The sequence below is a fragment of the Indicator indicator genome, chromosome 20, assembly GCF_027791375.1.
Source record: "Indicator indicator isolate 239-I01 chromosome 20, UM_Iind_1.1, whole genome shotgun sequence".
NCBI lineage: Eukaryota > Metazoa > Chordata > Aves > Piciformes > Indicatoridae > Indicator > Indicator indicator.
The window spans coordinates 16,560,209-16,586,221 of record NC_072029.1 but is presented as its reverse complement, the minus strand read 5'-3'; the positions used below and the strand labels follow the sequence as shown (position 1 = coordinate 16,586,221).

At 39.6% G+C, this 26,013-nt stretch overlaps 1 protein-coding gene across 3 annotated transcripts in view; it reads right to left on the bottom strand.

Annotated features, from left to right (window-relative positions):
- The window catches only part of PRKAG2 (protein kinase AMP-activated non-catalytic subunit gamma 2), a 92,765-nt gene that overhangs the window by 39,510 nt on the left and 27,242 nt on the right, over positions 1–26,013 (bottom strand). Inside the window, exon 2 of one of the 3 annotated variants that reach the window (XM_054390131.1) lies at positions 17,391–17,609. The exons of 1 other annotated variant lie outside the window; for it this stretch is intronic. In XM_054390131.1, coding sequence (XP_054246106.1) covers positions 17,391–17,609 — 219 coding nt within the window. The remainder of the gene's footprint in view (positions 1–17,390; positions 17,610–26,013) is intronic. One more of the 3 variants, XM_054390129.1, reaches the window with a different exon arrangement.

Here is a 26,013-nt window from a genome sequence, read left to right as displayed (position 1 = left end):
TGGAGAGCTGTTCTGAACCGCACTGGGTACCTGTGAGGTGGCGAAGCGCCTTGAGTTCGCCCTCAAGTACCTGAGCACATAATGCTGACAGCCCAAACCACTTACTGTTAACAGTGGCTGAAGGATGGAGTTTGCTCCAGGGGAGGCCCCCGCTTAAAGTGGAATTTATTGCACCTGAGCTTGTAAGCCAGGCTAGAGCAGAATCAACGGAAATGAGGAAATATTTGAGATGGATTTGCCGTTTGAATTTATTTAGACAGCGAGACGTGTTAAGTTATAGCTAGGCTTAACTATAATGAACAGGTCCCCACAGACTGTCGAGGAAGGTCAAAAGGACCAGCTCAGACATGGATGCTGTAGAGGCAGATAAACAGATCAGTCCTCTGGCAATGACAACATATTGTGGGCAGACACTCAGCACAGTGCTCCAAAGGAGTCACAGGAGCCATTAGAGAACATTTGAAATCTCATGGTCCCTTAGGAGGGGCTCAAGCTTCAAAATTTAAGCAGGTCCCTCAGGGAAGAAGGTTGAATCAATCAAGGACAGCACACTAATGTGTATATAACATAGGAAAGTAAGAAAGTAATTGGAATTAAAGCTATGAAGAGAGAGCCAAAAATAATGGGGAACCAGAAAGCTAGCTGTCAATTTTAATATGAAAAATTGCATGGGAATACAAGTTTGTGACACAAATGTTAATATTTTCCCTAATGTATAAGCTCATTTTCCTACCTGGCATTACATATTGCATCTGTAGCAACATTTCTTTGAGGAGTTGAAATTTAATGTTAATATACTGTTAAGCACTGGGCTGTTCATCTACTTTGACTCTCAGGTTTTTCATGGTGCTGATGTAACCTGACAAAAAAAATGTTCCATTGGACGATCTTCTGGAACATGTACATTATCAAGTCACCATTTCAGTAGTTTAGAACTTAGTTTTACTAGGAATTTTGTCTTGAAAAAGAATCTAATTACTCTATGTAACAATGCATATCTTGCTTGCATTCTTTAAATATAGCATGACATTGATTAAATACTATACCTATTAACCACTGGTCTTTCTCAGTTGCTAGTAGAACTTTTTTTTACCCTGTTCAGGAATGAGATCCTTTTAAAGTAACAAGTTATGTGGCTGGAACAAGGCCAAGTTGGATGGTGCTTTGAGCAACCTGGTTTAGTGGCAGGTATCCCTGCCCGTGGCAGGGGCTTGGAATTAGATGATCTTTAGGGTCCCTGCCATCCTGAACCACTGTATGATTCTATGATTTCTCAAGTCCAGAGATGTTTCACGCAAGGAAGCTAACTGCTGGTGACAACTTCTCTTTCTCAGGAACACTTTTAAGGATAGACAAGGAAGTTAGCAATATCCAGTTCTTTCTCACCGTAAAGGTAGTCTTGAAAGAAAATCCAAAAATGTTTAATTTCTAATCGTATTTTTAAAATACTTCAAGGATTTCAGTAAATATTTTCACTGACCAGCCACAGAAGATACCAAAGCAGTTCATAGTAATATATAATATTTTCAGCCTACTAATTAATATGCTTTGGAAGCTTTTAATTATCTCTGGGAGCTATCTTTAAGAGCTCTAAATAATTTATCTTCTTTATCAGGTACTTTGATATAGATAATATCCCTAACCAAAAGGAGAATAGGATGATGTTTCTGATTGGACATAACATTAATTTTTTTTTTTAAAACAAGTATTTACTCTGCATAATTATCTATTAAGCACCAGCCACAAGGAAATAATAACTCCAAAGTTGTTTGTCACTGGAAGTGATACTGAGCTTCAAAGGTGGGCATTGCATTTCAGCTGCTACAAAGTGCAGATATGTTTGTAAGAAGTTGGGTAAGTCTATGTCATCCAATGTGCTGTGCTGCCCTGTGAACCTCAGAGCATACTGCAAGATCTGGGTTTTTCAGTGACAGAATCTACATTCAGACCAAGAGTACTATGAGAAACTCAAGATAATATAAAGGCAGTAATTTAATATATAACTGGCACCCCAAAGGAAATAGAGAACTACAGGCTGAAACTCCATCCTTCTCTCTGCCTGCAGTCTCACAATTTGTTTAAACCAATTTTGGACAAGCTGCTGATCATGGTGTTCATTTTGCTCCTCACTTTGCATTCTAGCTCCTTTTGGCTTGTAGGCAACACAGTGAGTCAGAACAGGAAACTGATGCAGCTGAAAATCAAAGGAACTAAAAGAAAAGATTGGGCTTTATCCAGTTCCTGATCCAAGTCACTGTGCAGTTTTACTAGCTAGTACTGGCACAAGGCGTGCCAAGGGCAGGAGTGACAGTGGGGCCACACCTGGAAACAGGCCACTCTGAAGTCAGCTTAAAGCAATGGTGAAGACAGTGTCTTGTTCATTGTGAACTACTGCAGCATTAGAGCAATCAGCAGGTATTTTAACAATCTTAGGTATTGCCTTTCTCTACAAACTCTACCTGCCATTTTATAAAAGGATTACTGGTTAAAGATAAGGAAAATATCTGTCTTTCAAAGCACCTGTAATTCCCACCAAGATGATACTATTATATTGTAACATTTCAATATCTGTTTGTTGGTGTCTATTTGTTCTACTGCCACAGGAGGTTTCTATGAACTATAACCAAGGCATTTGTCTAGGTTGTGGTTTAAATGTTTGCTATTGTTTGCTGTTTGAGATACTCAATGTTACAAGACAGTAAATACTTTGTATAGTAAATGCTCCTAAGCAAAATAAATTTTACATACAAACGTTTAGAAGAGAAATAAATGCAAAGCTGTTTGAAAACATTTCTTCTTTGCCAGGTTTCAATTTTGTTTTTACAGGGGCATTACTGATGCCAAAACCCAGGGAGCTATGACATAGTGTTAATACAGAAGCTTAATACTGCAGTGGCAGCAGTCTTTGAAGAGGCAAAGTAAAACAGCTCAAGGTTGATACAACAGCAAAAGTCATAAAAAGGTGGATGTAAACAAAAGAGGGTTTAGGACTTCTGGGAAGGCTAGAATGTAAATTTTAATAGGTAACTGCTTACTTTCTTCTGCCTGTTTTCTTTAGCTTTCTAGGGTAAAGGGTATGCTCTGTAGAAGTACCAGTCCTGGAAATTATATCTGCATTTAAATTGAATGTGTTAAAACTACCTGATAATCTCAGAGTCCTTTTAGTCCTGTGTCCTACTGAAGGAATCCCATTATGTTCGTAAGAACATCCCTGGGATGTGACCAGCAGTTAACATCATCAGAAGGTTATTTTGGTGTAGTTTCCTGCCATCTTGCCTCCCCGAATTAGCAGGAATGCATCTACTGGGATAGGGATCTATTAGTGCAGTCCTCAGCTATATCAAAATGCTTCGAATGACAGCTGCCCTGTGTCTTTCCATTTTGACTAAGGTACTCCAGACTGCTGCTTCTGCAACCAGTGAAGGAACAAACATTTCCAGGACATCCTTCACATGGCCTGTTTTAGACAACTGCTCACAATAAAATGATATGCAGTCACTGTACTGACTGGATCTCTGCATCTCCATTTGGGCAGTTTCAGCTTCAAGTAGTTGTCTGTAAGGGAAGGGAGCAGGAGTGAGTCAAGAACCTATAAACTACTGAGTGTCACTTTGATTCTAAAATGGGTAAGGAAACAAATACACCCATTTAAAGTAGTTAGAGGAAAGAAACATCATCAGTAATAGCCAGAGTGTATAAACAACGCCAAGCCAATCACAGTCATTCTAATAACAAGGAAGAAGTCTTGTGGTGAGCAGATGCAGGACAAGTTAACAGGACTTTTGACACTATCTTCATGACAGTCACGCAAACGAGGCAGATAGTCTAGATTAAATGGCTGCTGAAGGTTACAAGAATATTCAGAAGGAAGGCAGTAAGATTTCTTAACTGGAAGAGTTTAAGAGAGGGTTCAACAGAGGTCTGTATTGTAATCATTCAGTGTTTTCACTGACGATGAAGGAATGATGAATAACCTGATTGCATTTTCAAATGACTTAGTACTAAGAGATGCTGCTCTTTTAGGGATAGCCTGAAAACTTAAAATAATCTTGAGAACTGCTGCAGTGCTTCGAAAAGCAGGATGCACTTTGATATAGGTAAGCAGAGCACAGTAATCAAATGCAAAAGTAAAATGGGAAAGGATCAGCTTGCAGCAGTCATGCAAGGAAAAAACCTGAGAATGAAAATAAATGTCAGACAACAATGTCATATTCTCAGGGGGGAAAATTACACTATACACAAATGTGTTATAGGTAAGACATGGAGAATCTGTTTTACACATTCCCTGGTTAGATGCCAGCTGGGATAATGCATTCAGTTTTGGGGATCAAACTCAAGAATGAACCAAGGGAGTACAAAAAATGAAAAAAAACCCCAGCAACAATGATCTGGAAGTTCAGAAAACATAATCTGTGAAGAAGGACTCAAAAACCTCCTGGTCTGTTAGTCTAGAAAACAAAATAAACCAAACAAAGAAGAGTGAAGGAAAATATAACAACAGTCTCCAGGTGTAACGTGGTTTTGAAAAAAAGAAAGTGATACGCTATCTTCTGGGTCCATTGGTTATGGCATATTATCTACTTAGCCTTTAGCAAAGAAGTCTTAGGCTGGATTTTGGGAGAACTTTCTGAACCCAACAACAGGGAAGCACCAACACACTTTGCTGAAAAAAACTACATTGCTCGCACAGGAGGTTTTTAGGAACAGGATTTAAAAAACTTATTTGTTGGGAACTAGTTACATATAGTTGATCGTCCTATGGAGACAATAAACTTTTAATGTCCTTTCCACACTTATTTTCTTTTGTTTCTATTTTTGTCCAATCTTTAGAAAAATATATTTAATTTTATATAGTTAAATGAGAAGTCTTTGTTTTGTACAACAGCCAGTTTATTAACAATCTAATACAACTGTAAATTTGCTTTGCCTCCCCCCCCCCTTCCAAGTAGCCTTATTTTGAATTAGAAAATGTCTAAAGCAAATACTGAATAATAGTAAAGATTACATATTAGTATTAGTTCTTGATGACTGGGTAGGAATAGAGCAACCTAAAAAAAGAAATGCTGCAAATCACAAGTCTGCGTGGGACAGACTTATTCAAGCATTGCAACAAAGATGTTACCTGTGCTTTATTCAGAAACAGACATTTACAGGAAATTCAGAGCTGCCTTTCTCAGAGCTTTTCCTGACAGGTCTCACATTCTGATCAAGGAAGGCTTAATACCAATATGCTGGGGGTGCCACCTGCACAGCAGTAAAACTGAACGCCCTTCGAAGTACTTCAGAAGAAAAAAAAAAAAAGCTACCTACCTTATAAAACCTAATGGATTGAAGAGCAACAAGAAGGAATTCCCATTTAAATGCAAATTGAGGCAAACCCATTCTGAATGCAAGAGTAAACTACAAATGGTAATTTTCCCACCATTTGTTAGAGCTCCTTACTACAATTACAGTTCTATACAACTCAAGTAGTTAACAGCTCTTCTCCTGATCAGGTGTCAATAAACAACATAGAATTTTTCCAAATGCATGTCATAGATACACTTATTTTGTTGCAATCTGTTTGTACAAAATTGATTTTAAACACTTACTGCTTATTTTTTTGTTTAGTTTAGTCTGGTTCGTGAAGTGGAAGAAAAATTTAGCAGAAAAAAGGGTTCATTTGCTGGTTAAACTCTAAGTTAAACTACTCCTTGTCTGATAGAGGGTGATAACTGATACCAGTGGTTTAGGGCAGCTGAGAACACTAGAATCAGAGAGGCTAAGATTAGGATCCCACCTTGGATCCTGTCTGTATTTAAAAATTTTAACTGCATGGTGAAAAGGCTGCCAGTGAGGTGGCAGTCCATGTGTCTGTTAGGTGGTTGAGAGCACACTCAGTCCTAGGGAAGAGCTCTGTTACTGCTTTGGATACAACCCCCCACCACCACCACCCTGAAAAGCTCCCAGTAAACAGAGCAGTTGTGCAAGAATTGTAGTCTCTACCATTTATTCTAAAGAACCACTGTTCCACGACCAAAAAAACTAGTAAGGAAGGGGGTGCCTCATACAAAATACTGAATTGAAGGTTTTGCTTTCTGTGCCTGGAAGGAATGCAATAAAATTTGCTCTAGTCTTAAAGGGCTTTGGAAATATTAAATGCTGTAGCCACGTGGTCGTGACAACTCAGAGATTATAAATTTGTTCAGAACAAAGTGACCACATCCTATCAAAACACCTGGCATTGAAAACTGCACTGTATCAGCACTGTGTGTTCTCCACTGTATCATTACAGGGGGCAGTTAGGTGCTCTGTCCCTAGTCTGAACTAGCAACACAACTGTACTGCAGTAGGTGCGAAAGTGATGGAGCAAGGGTTGATGTTCTGTATCTACTTCTAATACTTTATGGTGAAGCTGAAGATGGCTCTAATGATTTCATCTGAAAACAGCTCAAAACAGAGTGTGCCATTGAATAAGAACTCTACCCCACAAGGTTTTTTGTTTTTTTTTTCATCCCAGTGCCATCAGACTACAACTCACCCTGTGGTCCTAAGCAGTCTTTTGGCAGGGAATACCAAAGAACTATATATTGCTTTTACATTTTGTAAGTAGTAACTAGCTTCCCACTGCAGGCATCCTCCCACATAGCAGTAGCTATAATATTAATCACTTTACAGAGTTAATTATTAGTGATAAGCAGTCACAGTTGGGGATCTTTAGCATGTCAAATGAATAACATAAATGGAGTAACAATCAAAGTTAGCTGAATCCTAAAACCAAAAACAAACAAACAAAAAATCTACAGGAGTGCATCCAGCACTAGGGAAGATGATGAAATGGATAGCTGCATTTGTACTAAATCTTCCCTGCAATTGCAGTAGTGAGTGTTGAAATCTGTTTCTCCTGAGGACTTGTGAACTGAATGTGCAGAGCGATTTCACATTTTTAGTGGAGAGCCTTTCCTAAATATTTCTATATGGAAATGAATTCGTGGCTTAATCCCAGTGAATTCTTTCACTGATTTAACTGAGAAACAGGAGAGCTTTACAGAAGTCCCTTTGATCTAACACCAGAAACAAAGAACATGCAGAATACAGGTGGAGTCTTAATCAATATTGTCAGTGTTGCATATTATTAATCAACCAGCCCAGCATCTAAATTCTGTCCTTTCAAACACAAAGTTCCAAAAAGTGAAGTATTTGTGAGAAACAAACCCGATCTTATTGAGTACTGATGTTACGTGTTACCTGATTCTGCAAACACAGGGATGCTACTCTTAGTTTTAGTCTGTTGCAGAGTTTTTAAGTGTTCTTGTCTTAAATGTTTGTTATCATATATGCTTGAAAAGATGTACTTAAGCTGCTTGCACACATATGCTGGAGTGCTCCTTAAGTCTCTTTGAAATGGGGCTTGCCTCTTACCATGCCAAGGGGCACAGTTAAGGGCAAGGGGAAATCATTGCTGGAGAGAGCTGCAGTAACCAGGTATTAAGCATGATTACAGTAGATATTTTATTGTGAGAAATGCACACTAAAGAAACAAACACCACCAAATAACAGAGTAAGGTAATACTAATGGTAAAAAACAGGTAATTTGAAGTTGGTGGAAAAGAAGAGTAAGTGTGAGCCCATGTTTACATGGGTTGTCATTCGCTGGCACTGAATACAGAATTATTTGTGTTAGTTAAAGTTAAGCACTTACTTAAGTACTTTAGCTGGATTGAGGCCAGGATACTGATGAGTAATCTGTATAACAGAGGCCACAGAGAATAACAATTAAAAAAAATACTCAGAGCCAAATCTGATTTAAATAAACACATTTACTGTACAAGATTTCACTTTCTCCATCTTAGTGTTCTATTTCAAAGCCTTACTCATGGATAGTGACTTCACTCTGCAAGCACTTACTACAGCAGCTTTCAGTGATGGTATTTTTGTAACTTAAAATGAAACATCTTTTGCCCAAGAAAGCCCAAAGTTAATTGATGCCACACTTCAGGCTTGAGTAAGCTGCAAAACTCTAGTAATCTATTAGTAACCTATCATTAAAAGGTAATTTTCATGATCATCAGCTGTTTTGAACGGCTGGAAGCAGATCTACTGAGCCCACGTTAGCAGGATGATACAGATCAGAATGACAAGGGTGGTTTACTGCCCCGATGGACTGAAGCAAGGACTATGCTAAACAAAAAGCATATCAAGTATCAAAGCTAAATGTTTTATGACTAGAAACAATATCATAAAGAGACATGGAAATACTGGTAAGGTATTTCCGTGTTCCAGGAACTAGAACAGAAAAAAACTGAAATCAGCTCCACAGTAAGAACCAGGGATCCACTTCCAGCAAGCCTGCCACTATGCTCGTGTTACTGCAGCTCTTGTGGAGATGTGGATACTAAAGTGTATTTATGGGCAGTGGGATTACAGTGTGGAGGTGGCAAACACAGGGTTCACAAGCATGTAAGCTTAGATGCAGACTGAATCTATAGTTAAATAGTTTCCCCATTTCCGTAGAAACTGTTCCTCACAGCACTCACTAAGAAGTCAGCTTTGGCAGCGTTCTGTGCCTGTGTGCCAGGTCTGTTTGGAAGTGCTCTTGTGTTGTTGTCAGCATGTTTAAGGAAAAGCGGTAGGAGAGGAATCTTTTGACTTCTTTCATAAGCCATACCTTCATCAGTTTCCATTTATGTAAGGAGCTGGATCTAGAGGTAGTACATACCACCAGTGTTTCCAAGTAAATACAATCCGAACACCAAAAGCTTGAAAGGCCGAACACACAGCAGCAGGCAGATAGCAGTCTTGCAGCTGTTGCTCTCTGTGCCACTCAGTGATTAGCTATTTTCCATTGTCACCAGGAGCTCATTTCTGATTCCCGAGCTCTTTCCCTCACTTAGTGTTTTCTGAACTTTTAATGCTTTCCACAACTCGTTTTTTCCATCCTGTCTGTCCATCAGCTTCCTATTTTCAGTACTCGTGCTAGTAATTTGTGAGTGTTTTAATTGTCAAAACTGTACAAAGACCCTGATCCAGCAATGTCAGTTGGCATGCACATCACTTTCAGTGCCCTAGTACTGTTGACTCCCACAGAATTAACCAGTGTACTTAAAATGAAGCACACATTTAAGTGCTTTTCTGGATGAAGGCCATCATCACATTGATACTAACCAAAACCAAAACAGCACCTGAGATTCAGCAACATAAATACATAGCAACCCTAACCTAAACTCAGTGCTGTAACCTTCAGGTTACCTTTCTTCAGTGCCTCCTGCTGTTGCGAGCTATGTTATGGCTACACTTAAGTCTATTCTGCAAGCATATGCTGGTAGTAGTGCACAGGAACAATACTATTTAAGCCAATGCTTTCTTACAGTTTTAAAATTTGCCTGGCCTGTTTTGCTAGATCAGGTTCTTGGACAATAAGGTCCTCAGGGCAAGAATCATGTTTATTCTTCTGCTTGTGCTCACATACCACAAAACAGCAATTAGTAACTTTTTGTTCTGAGGTACGAGGAAGATGACTTTCTACATACCGCAGATTCCATGACTTGTGGAGTTGTAAGTGAAAAAGTGTGACAGATAAAAATGTCAAAAGCCTAACTAGGGTACTAACCTTATCACTGGCAATTCATTGCAACTAAGCATGCTTAAAGACCAAACTAAAACATCCCCTCTTGAGTTCTGCCCCCTTCCCTTCTTTTGCCAACCCTCCTCCTCTATTACTTTTCTATTCTCTGTTGATTACTTCGTGGGTTCACACTTTGGTTTATAAGCCCCATATGGTAGGAGCTTTGTTCTTTGTTAATCGTAAGATTTGCGTACCTTGGGCACTGTACAAACCATTGTTGTCTTCCTACAAATATCTTCCACATGGCCCCACCCTCAGTTCCAGCTGAGAATGCTGTTGTGAACAAGCTCAGAGAATAAATATTTTGCATTCATTTCACCAGCACAATGGAAACATTTTTCCAAGCTGTTGCCAAGATGGTATCTAGTCCTCTTCTGAGTCAGCAGCCCATGCAGCTGACTTTCAAATGGCCAAACTTGCTTGATTGTAATCTTGAAAGAAAAAAAGCACAGACACAAGCTGTATTTTTAAAGAGCTGTGTTGCTCTCCTCATGCACAAGCAGGTAGGGACACTATAAAATATGAAAGCTGGGAGAAAGAAGCTGTACAGAAGTGAGTGTTGTTTGTGGTGTTCCCTTTATTTCTCCCAACTTCAACAGTTTATTTCATCCTGTCAGTGGGGAAGTGAGAAGGGAGTATCACTGCTTTAAGCAGTCCATTTCCCCGTGGTATCAACAAGCTTTTTACATTCTTTAAGGCTCTGTTGCCATTAAAGACAGTGTGGCTAAAAATACAACACAGACAAAATGGGGCTAGGACAGATGAGGATGGTGAGGAATTCATAGAGGTCCCTTATTCTTAGCTGTGTTTTCCCTCTGGTGCAATCCATCAGCAGGCATGGTGCAACAGAACATGTTCAAAATTGTGTGTCTCCTCCATTCTCACACTAAGACTTTGATCTGTAATCCCTACTGATTTGTGAATATACAGCCTAGATGGTAAATAACTTTTGTCTTCCAAAATTGTCCAGATAGAGCTGGTAAGAAACTGTCAGCAATCCTATATTAAATTGCAGCTTTACATTACATTAAATTAAATACCTAGTTTCTAATCACCATCTGAGATTACTCTTAGGAGAAGTTCCAATCTAGCCAAATATCAGGTTGCTTTGTAAATTACCAAGTATAACATTCAGAAATAAACCATGCCATGAGAAATCAGCTCTGTGGGTAAAACCAGGCTGTCAATCTTAAAGCACCCTCCTTTGTCATGTTACTTATTCACAAGATATCTATTTATATAGACACATGAGGCCAGATCTTTAGGTTTAGCCTTTTTATGCCATGCATACTTTAGAATTTAGGGTAATCAAAGTAACTTAGCTTTAAGCCACTAACTCTGTCTTCAGGCTACTGGGGTCATGATTTTGGTACCAATGTGCATCTCAAAAAAAGACATAAATATTATAGGTTTAATTGCCTTAGCTACTTAGAGCTTTATGAGAGCTGTCAAAGCAGCTGGGAATTGATTGAACTCAGCATTCTGGTGATTCATCCTTTCCGCATGGCCTTTCTCTTTTTGATGTAGGACTAGGAGGAAAAGGAATTGTAGGACTTTATGCCATCAAAATAAGTTCTATGCTGAGTGAATCCATAGACAGCTGATTAAATTATCTCTGTGGCTGCAGAAAAAGCCACAAGCTGACACAGACACACATTTCCTTAGGGCAGAAAAAATCATCTTTGTGCAATACAATTTCTCTGCATCCTAAGATTGATTGCCATGAATCTGAACACTGCAACCAGAATACAAATCCATTAGGAAACTGGTGTTTCAGGAGGTTATGACTGGAGGTTTTCTTCTTCTAAACCAAGTAAATAGCTTTTAAAAAAGGAAATTAACCAGTAGAAAACTGATAGTAAGATACTGTTGCATATTTCAAATACTAAGAGGGGAGGAAAATACCAAATGTGATACCAAAAATACAGCTAATAGGGGAAAAGTAAAGTGGGAAATCAGAATATTAATAAAATGGGAGCTGTAATTAAAAAACAAACAAACAAAAGCCACAAAAATCCAAACCAAACTGGAAAAAAAAAAGTAGTGTGGTGTAGTTGAAGCTTTCGATTTTCTTAATATTCAGTCCCACTGAGTCTCACTATGGACCTTCCAACCATATCAAAACTCTTCTGTGAGCCTGTATTTAATTCAGTGGAGCTATGGTGATGCTCTGTCAAAGCTGACTGAAAGCAGACTAAGTGGGCTCAAAATATTTTCCCATGAATATTTTATGTCATTGTTACACAGTTCATCAAAAAGTTATTCCTTTACTAGCTTTGCAATTAATCAGTTACATGCCAACTGCTGGACAAGTATGTTCCATTTTTAAGTAAACACACTTGGAGATGGAGAGCAACAGATCCGTTAAGGAGAACTGTTTGTACAGTGATAGCTTCTTACAGTCCATAGGACCTATTAGAGATCAGAATCATCTCCCAAAAGGAGTGCTGATATTAAGGCACTTAAAACTGGTTTGGACACAGCAGCACTGCAAGATCTTTCCTGACAGCCTTTCTGGCTTTAATTTCTGTGATCCCTTTACTGTGCTGAATCAAAGCTGAATCACAGTAATGTCATGACACTAAAATATTGCCTCAGATCACATGAATGCTGAAATACAGAGGAGTTCTACATCTGCAGTCTGGATTCCTTTCCCCCCAGCCTGTGCCCTTATTTATTTATTTAAAATCAACATCAGAATCAAATAACAATTTTCATCAGATTTAAAACTCTTTAATCAGTCAGCCACCTTATGGAGCTCTGACAGGTGGCATGGGTTTTTGGAGAGAGACAAACTGAAGGACCTGCTGCACATATCCTGGTTCCCAGGCTCCTTGCCAGCAGCAGGGTGTGATGTAATGGCTTTTCATGGTGAACAAGTTAACAGCCCTGGGTTTGAGTTTACTACATTTTGGCTAAGAAACTACATTTTGGCTATGAATAGCCTTGCAGGGAAGGGCTACTGTTTAACAAGCAGGTAGCTGCAGAAACCATCCTGTTTTCCTCTGTGACTGGAAGAGAGACCCAGCTGTACGTTACATCTCTCCTCTTTCATTTACTGGAGCACCCTGGGCTGTGTAAAATGAATACAGACCAGACACTCTCAATGCCTCCAGTGTGCTGCATCTGCAGTTTTAACAGGGCTTGCTCACACAAGCCTAGACTAAGTCTCAGATTACCTCCTGTCTGAGACAGCCTCTTTTTGAGACATTCTGGGAAATTCCTTGGCTCAGAAGTTATTTGGAGAACAGTGGTTAACTACAAAATCATATGGGAAGTGCCATTTCAAAGGCATGTTCTGCCTTTGACAGTTCTGAGCAGAGGAAGCCTCAACCCTGTTTTTCACCAAAAGAGAGGTCGAAGGCAACTCCTCAGTTTGGAGCTAGCTGGCCTGGCCTCCTCTCATGCTGGGAAAGGGGAAGCCCTTCAAAGCCAGGAAATGATGTACCACAAAAGTGCTTGAGTTTGCAGGAGACAGGGAATACTGCTATTTTCACAGTGCTTTATGCATCAGTGAATGAAGAAAGGACCAAATGAGAAGGATAAAACCACATTAAGCTCAACATGGTCCATTCCTCTTTAAAATATGGGCAAACATTCATTACTGAGTTTGCAGCCTCTCTACATTCCTTTCAGTCAGTAATGTCACATTAGAAGGCGTTATCTTTTGCCACTTATTGCCTGAAGGTTACACAGTCCAAACAGCACATGGCCAAAGTACAGAGTCATGAACTGTACTGTGAAAAACCAAATTGCTCCTTCCCTATTTAATGCAGTGCACAGTAAGCTTTTAGTGTAGCTTTGATGTCTTATCAGCTAAATTTCTGATTGTAATATTTTAACTCAACCACTAGCAATAGCTGCCCACCCAGAGGAAAGCCTGTAAAAGCTGCTGCAGTGCTGTCATGGCCTCATCACATCTAGCTTTGGGCACCTAACAGAAGTGCCTCAGTTAGAAATGCAATACCCGGAGTCACTCCCTTTATAATGGGTGCAGAAGGCTGTCCAACCCACTGAAGAGCTGGTCCATCCCCTGCAACTGCCTGTCTCTGGCATACAGAGACAACTAGAGCTACTATGCTCCCAACTTAAGCTGCTCAGATAGGTTTCTAAAGTTAGGTGGGATAAATCCAGACCTTAGTGATTATCACAGACATCCATTTAGCATGAGGTTAATTGCTTAGGTTTGTATACTATGTTGAGATGATACTTGCTGAAGAAGGATTTCCCTCTGTCAGAAGCTGTCTTCCACTTTTTATTCCCCTTGACCAGAATCTCAGGCTTAAAAATCACATCAAAATATACACTCTTCTAAATGCACCTAAAACATGAAAGGTTGTGATTACATCTGCTGGGAAATAAATATTTTTATTCTTTCCTGCATGCCTTCTCTCTTACTGAACAGAAGTAACCATTCTGAACCATAGCCTTAGACAATAAAAAGTAAGAACACAATCAGCTTCAGATGCAGTTAATTATAAAAACGGGCTAAGATTAGTTCTGAGTCCTGATACTGCACCTTCCTGTTGTTATCTGCTGTTCACTGGGGCTTTTAATAATAATTGCAGGTCTGGGTCCAAGGGTTCCTCTTTGCTACTGCAGTACATCTAGCAATCATTTATAATAGTTCTGGGATCTCACACACTATCATCACTAGCTAAACAATGTAATAAGTAAATGAGATTTAAGTTGACAGATGTAGATAAGGGTCAACTTCTCATTTCAGAGTTAGCATACAAGTTTCCCTGCCGTTAAACTGATCTAACAGTATGGCCACTATGAAACTATTTATCATGGCATTTATGGTGTGTTTTTAAGATATTTTGAATTGTTGTGCCAAGAAATGGTGATCTAAGTAAACAAGAAACTAAGTAAACAAGAAATTGAGTTTGCCTTTAACAGATTTGTTTACAGCATGTGCATTGTGAAAGCTGGTATTTGTTAACACACAGATGAGAATAAATCAAAGATAAATCACGAGTGTAGGCCCACTGCTGTCATACTTGTAAAGGAATGCCAGGTAAATAATTTAACAGGGATTGAAAGACACAACAATCCTGAGTGAACACCCATCAGCCTCAGATTCCTGCCCTTGTGCAGAAACTAACGATTCACTGGCAGACCTGCATACTCACTGTCCTCAGCTATATATGAGTAGAGAGGGTACAAAGCAAAGATAATCAGGTGCTGTACATCCTATGTATTTTAAATATATATATATATGTGTATATATATATCTGCATCTTCTGAACAGGAGATATTAAGTCCAACACACTGAGTTTCCATCCAGACTCTGCAGTGTACAAGCATATCAGCTGATAAATAATTGCAGAGAATTCTGTTTCTTTATCCTGGCATCTTCTGCTCAAATTCCTATTGTCCAAATCAGCAAATGATTAAAAACAAAACAAACTTTTCAGTCTTTCAGGCACTGAAATATACTAAGATTATGCTGTTTCCCCATTTCTATTCTAACAGGTACAGAAGACTCCTCTGTAGCTGCATAAAACAGATAAACACATTTCATATGCAAATAATATGACTGATGACTGAAACTCACCAAAAATATTTCTGTGTCCTAAAAGCTTTTGAGTTTCATCATTTATGTTTTTCAACACTACTGCTTACATGGAAAGGCAGCAAATTGGCTGGAGAAAAGTTACTGCTGGAGTTCCTTAACTATAAGTGTAGGTTTAATTTTATTTAATACTTGAATTATTTACTTTTTCATAGCAGGAGAACAGAAAGTCTGTATTTTGTAGGGAGAGTTTGGCTTGCTTAATATAGAAAAACAAAGGTTGGCTACAGGTACAACAGGATGTAACAAACAATGAAGGAAAATGGCTATTCATTATAAGAGCAAATGGTCATAACCAGTCCATGGAAAAAATTAGGTTGAAAATTAGAGACTTCCTAACCATCACAGAAGGGGTCCCCAAAATGGGGCATGTGTTTTACTGAATGTGTCTGAACGACTTGAAAGCAGTATGTGAATACTGATCCTGTGCCTAAACACTTCCAGAATAACAACAGCTGCTGCTGCTGTGGAAGTACCTGATACAAAATCCAAAAGGTTTGGGGATTGCTGTGTTAGTGTGTTCAGATCCTGGGACAGGTTTCCCATGGGCAAGTGGGAGGGAACTTCCTGCTTTTAAATAAATTACTAAGAGCTCATAGTCCTTCAACAGGGAACAGACCTCATGAATCTTCATCTCCTTTACAGGTCTAGACTTCTAGATATAGAAAATGTCAAAGGTTTTGCATTCTGAGGGGAAAAAAAAAAGGAAGAAAAGCTGGGAAAGAGATGCAGGGTAGTTAACTGTGGTGACAGATCACAGTCTGCTAGTTACAAGAAGCAGAAAAAGGTTAATGGAAAGACACAGTGCAAAGGAATTGACACCAAAACCAAAACAAAACAAAAAAATCAAAGAAAGAAAGAAAGAAAGAAAGAAAGAAAGAAAGAAAGAAAGAAAGAAAGAAAGAAAGAAAGAAAGAAAGAAAGAAAGAAAGAAAGAAAGAAAGAAAGAAAGAAAGAAAGAAAGAAAGAAAGAAAGAAAGAAAGAAAGAAAGAAAGAAAAGAAAGAAAGAAAAAGAAAGATAGAAAAAGAGAAAGAAAGAAAGAGAGAAAGAAAGAAAGAAAGAAAGAAAGAAAGAAAGAAAGAAAGAAAGAAAGAAAGAAAGAAAGAAAGAAAGAAAGAAAGAAAGAAAGAAAAAGAGAGAGAAAGAAAGAAAGAAAAGAAAAAGAAAGAAAAAGAGAAAGAAAGAAAAAGAGAAAGAAAGAAAGAGAGAAAGAAAGAAAGAAAGAAAGAAAGAAGAAAAAGAGAAAAAGAGAAAGAAAGAAAGAAAGAAAGAAAGAAAGAAAGAAAGAAAGAAAGAAAGAAAGAAAGAAAGAAAGAAAGAAAGAAAGAAAGAAAGAAAGAAAGAAAGAAAGAAAGAAAGAAAGAAAGAAAGAAAGAAAGAAAGAAAGAAAGGAAAAAAAGAAAGAAAGAAAGAAAGGAAAAAAAGAAAGAAAGAAAGAGAAGCAAAAAGGCAGAGGAGAGGAGAAAAGCGAAGCTTCTCAGACTCCCACAGGCCAAGGGAGAGGAGAGGAGGACAAGGGCAGGCAGTGTGGATGTTGTGGTGGAGTGTATCAGAGGCTGGAATTCATGCATTCCCAGGAACTGCTGAGTTCATGCATTCCCAGGAGCTGAAGAAACCACTCTTACGAAATTTAAACACCTCTGCTGTGTGGGGGGCTGAATACTCTGGTGGTGCTGCCCTTCCTCTGCTCTCTGAGCTGCAGCAGGATGTGTGATAGCAACTACTGCCGTTAGGCACCAGCTGTCCCAGTCATCTCAGACTCCAGAGGCAGCAGGAACTCTGAACTCATGCTGCTCACACTGTGAATTTCTTTTTGATCTCTTCTCCTTGGCTGCTAGTTCTCTCATCAGCAAATCCCCAGAGAGATAAAAGGCTATCCTAAATAAAACTGTATCTTTCTTTAAAGTGGCATCTCAGCAACATATGCTGGCATCTATAGCCACTGCAAAACTCAGATGAGAATAATGCAAAAATTAGTTGCTGTTTGGGCAAATCGGAAGGGGAGCCACCACCTTTGGATTCCCAGTGCCTTGCTAGCTGAGTACTGGGAAAGCTGAGACAAGTCTGAAATAAAAGGCCCATGACATTGCTCTTGTTTTGTTCCACAGTATGCACACACACACTCTACCCTATCAGTTACAATACAAAAACCAGTTAGCACACAACCATGTCAATTTCCCAGTGGAAAACTGGACTCATATTTTACTTACTGGTTTTGAGGTAGCACAGGGAGCTGGTGTCATGATGGGAGGCTTGGCTGCACTTTGAGATGGAGGCAAAGAAAATCTCTGCCCTGTATCTGGAGGTGAAGAACAGTGAATCCGTGTTTCTAGTCTCTCAGGCTCATGCTTATAGGATTCAAGAGGAAACGTGGGCTGCTTGGTCACTTGTGTAGGGGTAGACGGAGAAGAGGAGAGGCCAGAGGCTGTAAACAAGAATAGTTACCAGAGATCAGTTCAGAAGAAGAGCAGATAGAAGTCTCAGCTTTATGGTGAACCTGTCTTTTTTTCCATCAAGTTTCCCCAGACTGAAGCATGTATAGAATAGAATCATCTGATTCTATTCTCACCCCCTGGTTAATGAGAGGGAATTTATCTGTCTTGTCCTTAAAACGCTTGGAGCATTCAGCCCGCTGAACTGTCCGATCCCTTCACAAGGAGGCAGAGTGGCAAGGCAAGAGAGCAGGAGGTTTTTGTTGTAGTAATGTCCTGCTTGACTCCTTATTTATAAAATGATCCTCAGCACTGGTATTACTTTGTTGTTATAATTTAATACTTCTATTAGTTTCAGGATTACCTCATCTCATACCAAACAGCTCAAGAGCTTTAATGATTGCTGCTGCTTCTTTTTTTTTCTTCCATTATTTTAACAGTATCTTAGCTAGCAGTTAGAATAAAACTAGGAGGAGAAGGAAAAACAAACAGGGCATAGTTCCCATGAGCCTCAGCCTGCTTTCTATAAGGTTCTTGGCAATACAAAGTAGAATTGTTTACAGCAGCCTTTGAAGAGAAAGATTATTCATATCTTTTTGTTGAATCTCAGTACCAGCAGCGGATCATTTCTCCTGTGAGCATCTTGTTTTTATTTGATATGTGTGTCTACCCCAGCTGTATTTTTCGTTACGTTCTTAGGGCAGTTCTGAACTGTGATCAAACAGGTTATTTAAGCTCTATTTATTATCCATTTAAGAACCAGCAGACATCCACAACCAATTAGAAATTCCAGTTACAACATCTGTGTTTCTTGTTACATCTGTATGTACGTCAGCAAACAAAGGATGACTCTCTTATGCCAGTGTTAAGTCAGGACAGACTTAAATGCCTAAAAACTGAGGCTGAATGGAGCAATATATTTTTAAGTGGGCTAAATGAGTTCTGTATTTGGTTCACTTCTTGTACTTCCAGAGATTTGTGAAGATGATCAGTTAGTCCATGCCATTCAAACAAGTGTTGGAGAACATGGTAATTCATCTTCATGGTAAGTCTAGCTCATCTTTGTACTGGTGTATGTACAGCCTCCACTGGTCCTTCCTTTCAACCTGAGGAAAGTGCATTAGTACAACTCACTTTATACAGATTACCTCTGTGTCACATTTTGCCTAGCAGACAGCACCGGTAAAGAAAACTTTTTATTGATGGAAAGAAAAAAAAAACACTTAGTAATTACTAAGATGATAGAATGAAAAGACTAGAAATCAAACAACTCAGGGAGGGATGTATTAATTGAAGAAACTACTACTTCTGACATATCTGGGGGAAAGTTACCGTATCTTATGATTAAAGGAATTAATGAGGAATTCAGTCCCTCTCTTCAATCCTTTCCCAAAAGTGCAGCTGCTCTCTGAAGACGTCCATTTCATTTCATGAAGAGACCTGTAGTTCTGCCAGTCAAGCAGCAATAACCACAGATCCAATAAGGACTGGGTGTTGTAAGAAGGTATAAATATTGGCTAATGTGACATGCCATGGGGCGAGACAAGAAGGATACCCTGGTCCTTTGAATGTCCTCAACTTCTGCTGATTTCACGAGAACTGGAGAGTGTCTCACATCCTGAAGGACTGAAAGGACACCTAACTTGCCTCTTCAGTTTTTGCTTACAGACAAATTAGATAAACAGTTCTGTGGAAATTGCTCTTCTGTGTTTTTATGGATGTACAAATGTTTCCTGAGCACTCAGACTGAGGTTTGAGGTGGATGGTAGCTGTAATTGATACAAATGTAAAACCACTAAAAGGGAAGAAAACATCATTACATCTTAAAGTCTTGCTGCTGGGATGTGTTCCTTGTGCTAATGTATTCAGCAAACCTACAAAAACCATTTCCAGAATCAACAAGCTCTGCCAAAAGAGCTATTACCAGGCATAAGGAAACCACATATTCACCATTGTAACAAGCTGGCCTGCTAAGTGTAGAGGACATCTAAAGGACACAGGAAGATATGGTTCAAAGGAGACCAGGGCAGTAACATCTCTTACATCCTATGAAAACTTTTGCCCACTTTACTGTGTAACATCAAAGTCAGGACAGTGTGGTTTCTATTTTATAAGAACATTCACTGGTGGTGAATCTGCTTTTAGATGCCAGCCTTGGACACTTGGCAGGAGTGGATGAAGAGCACCTGTGACTCCAGCAACTTTACTGGGAGTACTCTGAGCCTTAAAAATGCCTTTTTCAACTGGATACTTAAAACATAAAGTACTCACCATGAGGCACACCCTAAGACATTTGAGAAGCAATTTTTACATGACTCAGTTTAGAGCAGCAGAGGGAAAATTGTAATTATTTTGCAGGATATTTGACTAAATTATGTAATTATATAATTTGGCATTTGAAAGCCTACGTCATAGCATTATTGTGGCAGCTATGTTACTTACATTTGTATAATACTGAGATTGAAGGAGTAATCCCATAGGAAATGTTAAATATTATTATGATTACTAAAATAAAAGACTTTTGGCCACTGTGATACTGCTCAACACCCTAAACCCTACAATGGATGTTATGAAAGCCTGCTGCATAAAAGAATGGAAACCTGTAATATATCCTCAGGCCAAAATCAGGAGTAACTGAACTTTGTATTAACTTTAATCCTACTGGACTGCCATCTGAAGAGGCAGCACTGGTGCAAATATTTGGTTATATGTATGTGCAGTAGCTGCCCTGTCCTACTATGAATGAAGTCCATTGAGGAGACAAGCTACAGCTGTATCCCGTGGCTGAAAACAGTTCATTTTGGAGAAAGTAGGAATAAAACAGCTAAGCAGTGAAAACTAGCCAACAATTCCAGAGTCTTCTGTAATGAAGCTGGAAAAATTCAGTATGTACAAAGGATTTTGGAGAAGGAATGATCTTTGAGATGGGCTGCAAACTCTGCTGGTTCTGGTAACAATAGCAAGCAATTCTCTGTTTTGCTAATGTTTCTTTCATCAGACAATGAAATATCTTATAAAATCATGTTAAGAAACTAATCAGCTCTTCATTTTCCCAAAACAAGGGTTTCCAAAATGAAAAATTTTAGACAAAAAATAAAAAAGAGAGAAAAAAAATCTAAAAGATCATTTACTCTGTCACTGACTAATGCAAGGTTTTGTTCTGTGTTTTCTGTTGATCATCCCTGTCTAGTTTTAAAACAGTCCAGTATTTTTGCCATGTTCTGATTCATCCTGACATTTCCTTTCTAGCAACAAAACAAGAGCAGAAGAAGAGGATAGCTTTGTCATCTCCATATTAGTGAATCATACATCCTAACATTTGCCTGATGGAATATGCATGTGAATAAGAATATCCATGAGAATCTATAACTACATGATGCAAATTTGCATTAATGTAAAGAAACAGCTTTTGTGTTATAGTCTAACTTTACTCAGATTATCTGAGAGATCCTAACATAACTAAACAGCACCAGTCTGAATTTAGAGCAGATCAGGTCTATCTCCAGTTCGGTGCCTTCTCCCTGTGACAGTGGTATCCCTGACGGCACACAATCATGGCCCAGCATTCAACTATGTGTTTGTATCTCAGCAACTTCAGCTGGGACCTAGCCACACATCACAACTGGGATGCAATAGCAGGGCCCCCAGCTTTGGCCCTAAACAGCACAGAACAGCAGCTGCTATTTAGCTTGTCCCAAACATGCAAAAATAAAGTTGCTGCTTTCACTTGCTTCCCTAAGTATTTGCAACTATTTCTTTTAAGTAAACCCCTTATTTTGCATAACATTAAGTTCTCCACCCACCTCTTTGGGCATTGTGATTCAAACTAGCCCTCCACTGATAGATAACAGGAAAGAATAAAGCACTATGTTGTCATTCGTGTACTCCCAAGGGAAGAAGGGTTGCTGCCACCCTTTATTTCCTATTACATTCCTGGGTGACACCTACAATTAGTTCTGTCACCTACATTTCATGCCTGACCTGGCAGGATGCATCTGGTGGTTTTTTGCTCACAGCCCAGTGATTCCTGCCAAAGCCTCCCTTTTATATCAACTATTTTCCAGAAAAAACCCCGACCCTGTCCCCATGAACCTGTGGAGCCATCTGCCCACGAACGATCCTCCTAGGGACTTTAGGGATCCTGTACAAAAGGCTGGCTTTGGGCAGTTTGTGATTGAGCCACACTCCCCTGTGGAAGGCCCAAAGGACATAGCCAGCAGCATGCTCTCAGACTTTACTTTTGTATTAACGCACTTTAGATGAAGTTGCTAAAACTGGCAAGAGTTACTGGTCATGAAAAATAGATCACTTTTGCAATTTACCTTTTCCTAGGAATCTCCTGTCCTTTACCTGATCAAACAAGTAATGCCACTGCTACAATACAAAGCTGTTGCTAAAATAGCTTTCCAAGTTTATATATAGGCATATATTCATTTCACATTTAGACTGAAGCTTCTCAGAAAAAAAAAAAAGAACAAAAGGAATTTCCATTTGCAGTGGCTCAATGTGACACTTTTTGTCTGATTCCTTCCCAGGACAACACTGTCCTTTCATTTCCATTCTTCAGCTGGCAGTGAAACAGAAAAGGAGACAGGCTGCGGCTGCTGAATTTTAAGCAGTTAGGAGCACAAGTGAATGCAAGCTGAGCTGGCTGTTCATTAAGCTGATTCACTCTTAAGACACAATGCTATGTTAATTTTGACACATAAGGAAATTGATGTAAGTTATGTGAAATCAAGTTTAATGCCACTTAATAATAGTAAAATTATGAATCCATAAGCAGGTTATTGGCTACTGGTTGATTCTATTCAGATAGTAGTGGTGATATTGACACTAAATGTTGTAAAATATCTGTTTAAAAAAAAAAAAAAGTAAATAAAATTAAGCCTGAAAAGTAATCTAAGAGTTATTGTACCAAAAAAAAAAAAAAAAAGATACTGCCCAGGGAATTTCCTACATTATCTAGCACTTTCACTTACACATCAATTCAAGATGCCCTCACCATAGAAGAGCTACAGCTACTCCTGTGGAACCATATAGCCTGACAGTGCTTCACTCACACAAAGGCCAGCTGGCCAGGCCCTCATCTGAGCTCCCTGGTTCTCTCCTCCCTGCATTAGAAAGCACGTGTGTTTCAGTCTTACTGAAACAACTCCATGTCTCTGGGGGTTTGGACTAAAGCATTTTAGGATTCCATGATTCCATTGTGTTTCCAAAAACATCTCTCAATTTTTTATTAATTAAAGGAAGAGAAAAACACACCCTCTAAGTCATTAAAATATATAGTCTGAAAAGTTTCATGGGGATATGTACATTTTTGCAGCACAAATCTAATTTCTTTGCATTAGTCTGTATGTAGTAAAGCAAAGCACTCCTAAAGTGGTGTCAGCTACAGAGATATCCGAACCTGAGAGCTCCAACTTTTGCCTTAGAAGCTGTTTCACTTTGTAAAACCAAAGATGAAGCCCTATCAGTTTCCAGATTTCAGCCCATTCTCCTCTGCTGGTGGTCTATGTATCCAGGGAATCTTTGATGTAACTCCTGAGAAAATCAGGAGCTGAAGAATTTAATTAGAGATGTTTTCCAAACTGTTCTTTGTCTGAAGATCTCAAGGCCCCTTTATGAGGAAAGGCTGATCCCAGTGCCATGTCCTTGAAGGGCTTACTGCAGATTTCTCCTGCACTGCTGGGTAGACAGAGGATCTCCCACCTTGTCCAGGATTATACACCAGTTATCTTATATTTGCTGTAAGTGCTTGACAAATGTGAGAAGATGTGGCTTACAGGACATAACTGAAATAGTATTTCATTTCCTTAAGGCAGCTTTTCAAATACAATCTGGGAACCGCAAGCAGGCTACACCTCCAGCCTCAGATAAAAAGGGGCTTTGCAAGGCTTTGCAAGGCTTCAGCTTTGTGGTGTTTTGCCTTTTCAGAGTGCACTGTGAGGTTCTGACAGGTTACCAGAGCAGGCATCAGCTCTGTGCTATTGGGCTGGATCTGTCTGACATGCTCCCAGCCACTCAGGGATCTACCCTGCAGAGCTGCCCTGGTCCCACTGTGCAAGCCACCCTTGCAGCTGGTTTCTATCCTCTCCCAGGCTTAGCACAGTTTTGAGATTGAAACTTCCACAGTGAGCCTACATTTTCACACTTAGATCTTAATAGTAATTCTCTACACCTAGATGAGCTTCATCTGTTTTGTTTTTGCACTGCCTGTTTTCAGCAGACTTGCATTTTTCCTTTAATCAGAAGACAAATTTCTATCAGCCCACATGCGCTGACTGGGGGCTTGAACGTGAGGAAAGAGGTGGGTGTCAAGGGCTGAACTTGAGCTCTTGGGCTATAGGCAAGCTGCAGATCAGGAGATATATACAATTATTGATGTGTTGCTTTTAAAGCAATAAATATATGTGATCCAAACACAGCAAGCAGAGACTAAAAATCCTGGCACAGAGCATCCCTCTCAATAGGATTTTTCTAGTTCTTCTTGGCAGGAAGGTTCCAGCCTGGCTTCTAAACCACAATTTTCTGCCATCTCTTCTCCTTTCTCTCACAAATACTGGAGAGAATACCACAGGCAAGTAATTCATAGCAAAGAAACAGAGATTGCCCTCAAGCTTGATGGCAAAGAATGGTTTTGGTTTGGTTTGGCTTTTTTTTTTTTTTTTTTTTTAGATGGCCAAGTGCACATTCCACTGCTCTTTGACAGCCTGACAGCTGGTAAATGAAGAGGTCCTGGTAACAGCTGAGGTGTCCTCTGAGTAAGTGCCCGAGCCAGGCACAAGCAATTAGCTCAACATGGTAATTATACTGGGAGTCAGCACCAAGACTTTGCCACACACCATATGGCTGTCACCCGCACTCTGTGAGAAACACAACCAACGTGTACCTTGCTAGCACAAGTGCCAGTGATAGGAGTAAAGTGTTAACAGTGATCAGATAACAGCATGATGGGGAAACATCCTGTAGAGACACAAAAGGCAGGAGGAGGAGGTTTGGGAATGCATCTCTGAGAGGCACACATGAGCAGAGAGAGCTTTAGCCTCCTGTGGGTCCATCATCCTCGGAGCATAGGTTCATGAAGCTTGACAATACCAGCTCTTCACTTTCTGAATCACCTGGCTAAGTTTTCAATCCTGCCCCTGACAGCAGAGCAAGAGGACTTTCAGGGTGCCACTTTCCAAATGGCTCCTGCTATACATAAACCCAGGATTGCTGATAATGGGATGTGACATTCTGTAACCACTGCCTGGGGGTAGCTGCTGGGCTATGACAAAGGCTAGCTCTGCAATACTGTGACACCAGTCTGAAAAGTGACTGAAATGAAAATCCATCAATCCTCTTCATTCAAACTGTGCTGGAATGACACATGACATCTGTACCAACCCTGAGTTTCTGTTTCTGATCCAGACCAGATGACTACTGACCATAAGCCAATCCATGCATATAAGCCACGTGCAACAATTGGCCCTTATCAACATACTGATAACTGCTGAAAGAAAAATCTCCCCTGACTTCCCAGCCCCGTATCAGCATGTTAGCCAGGCACAGCACTACATCACATGGCAGAGATTCACATGGTCACTGTACTATGTGCTGGTTACAGCCGGCTGCTGTGAGGAACAATGCCTACAGCAGGGCTCCTTTATTTACTTAATACACCACCTGGCATTTAAACTTTCACAGAGTACTCTGTGTTCAGAGGCTTTAATGAAATAACTTTTGTTTTCTGTTACAGCAAAGACGTCTGGCTACTACAGCCAACATTTAACAGCTCTTTCCACATTAACCTCCCTATCCTATCTAGGCTTTCTTTGCTATTTTGAACCAAGCTGAGCTAAATGCTCCCCTGCTGTCACAAAAAGCTGCAAATTATCTGTCTTCGTTGACAACTCAGTGGCCAGCACTGTCTGTCTCTCCATCACCCTGCTCTCTGCTAGGGGCTGCTGTAACTTCTTTCTGCCCCAGCGTCCCCTCACTGGTTTTGCACAGAAAAGCTTCCAAAACAGTCACCATCCTCACTGTTGGTGTTTTGCTATCGGTAGTGTAGAGGTAAAAGAGGCCCCAACGTTTTGACAGGCAAAGGAAAAGGGGAGGGAAATCAGGGTGGAGAGTTGGGAAGGGGAATGTTCTAAGCATAACATAATAAAGACAAGTTTGGAAGTAATTATTTACTTGTTCGTTCTGATGCTTAATTTCATACTTAGAGATTTTATACTTAATCACTGCAGCAAATGTCAGCTTTTCAGAGGAGTTGCTTGTGGGGTGGGGTGTTGCAAAACAGGGTAAGTTGTTTCTCCTGTGATTTATGATATGCTTATCCAATGTACGTTTGAAAAATGAGGGAATTGAGGCTTGCTTGCTCTAAATCAGTGCCTTTACCATGTACCTTGTTTC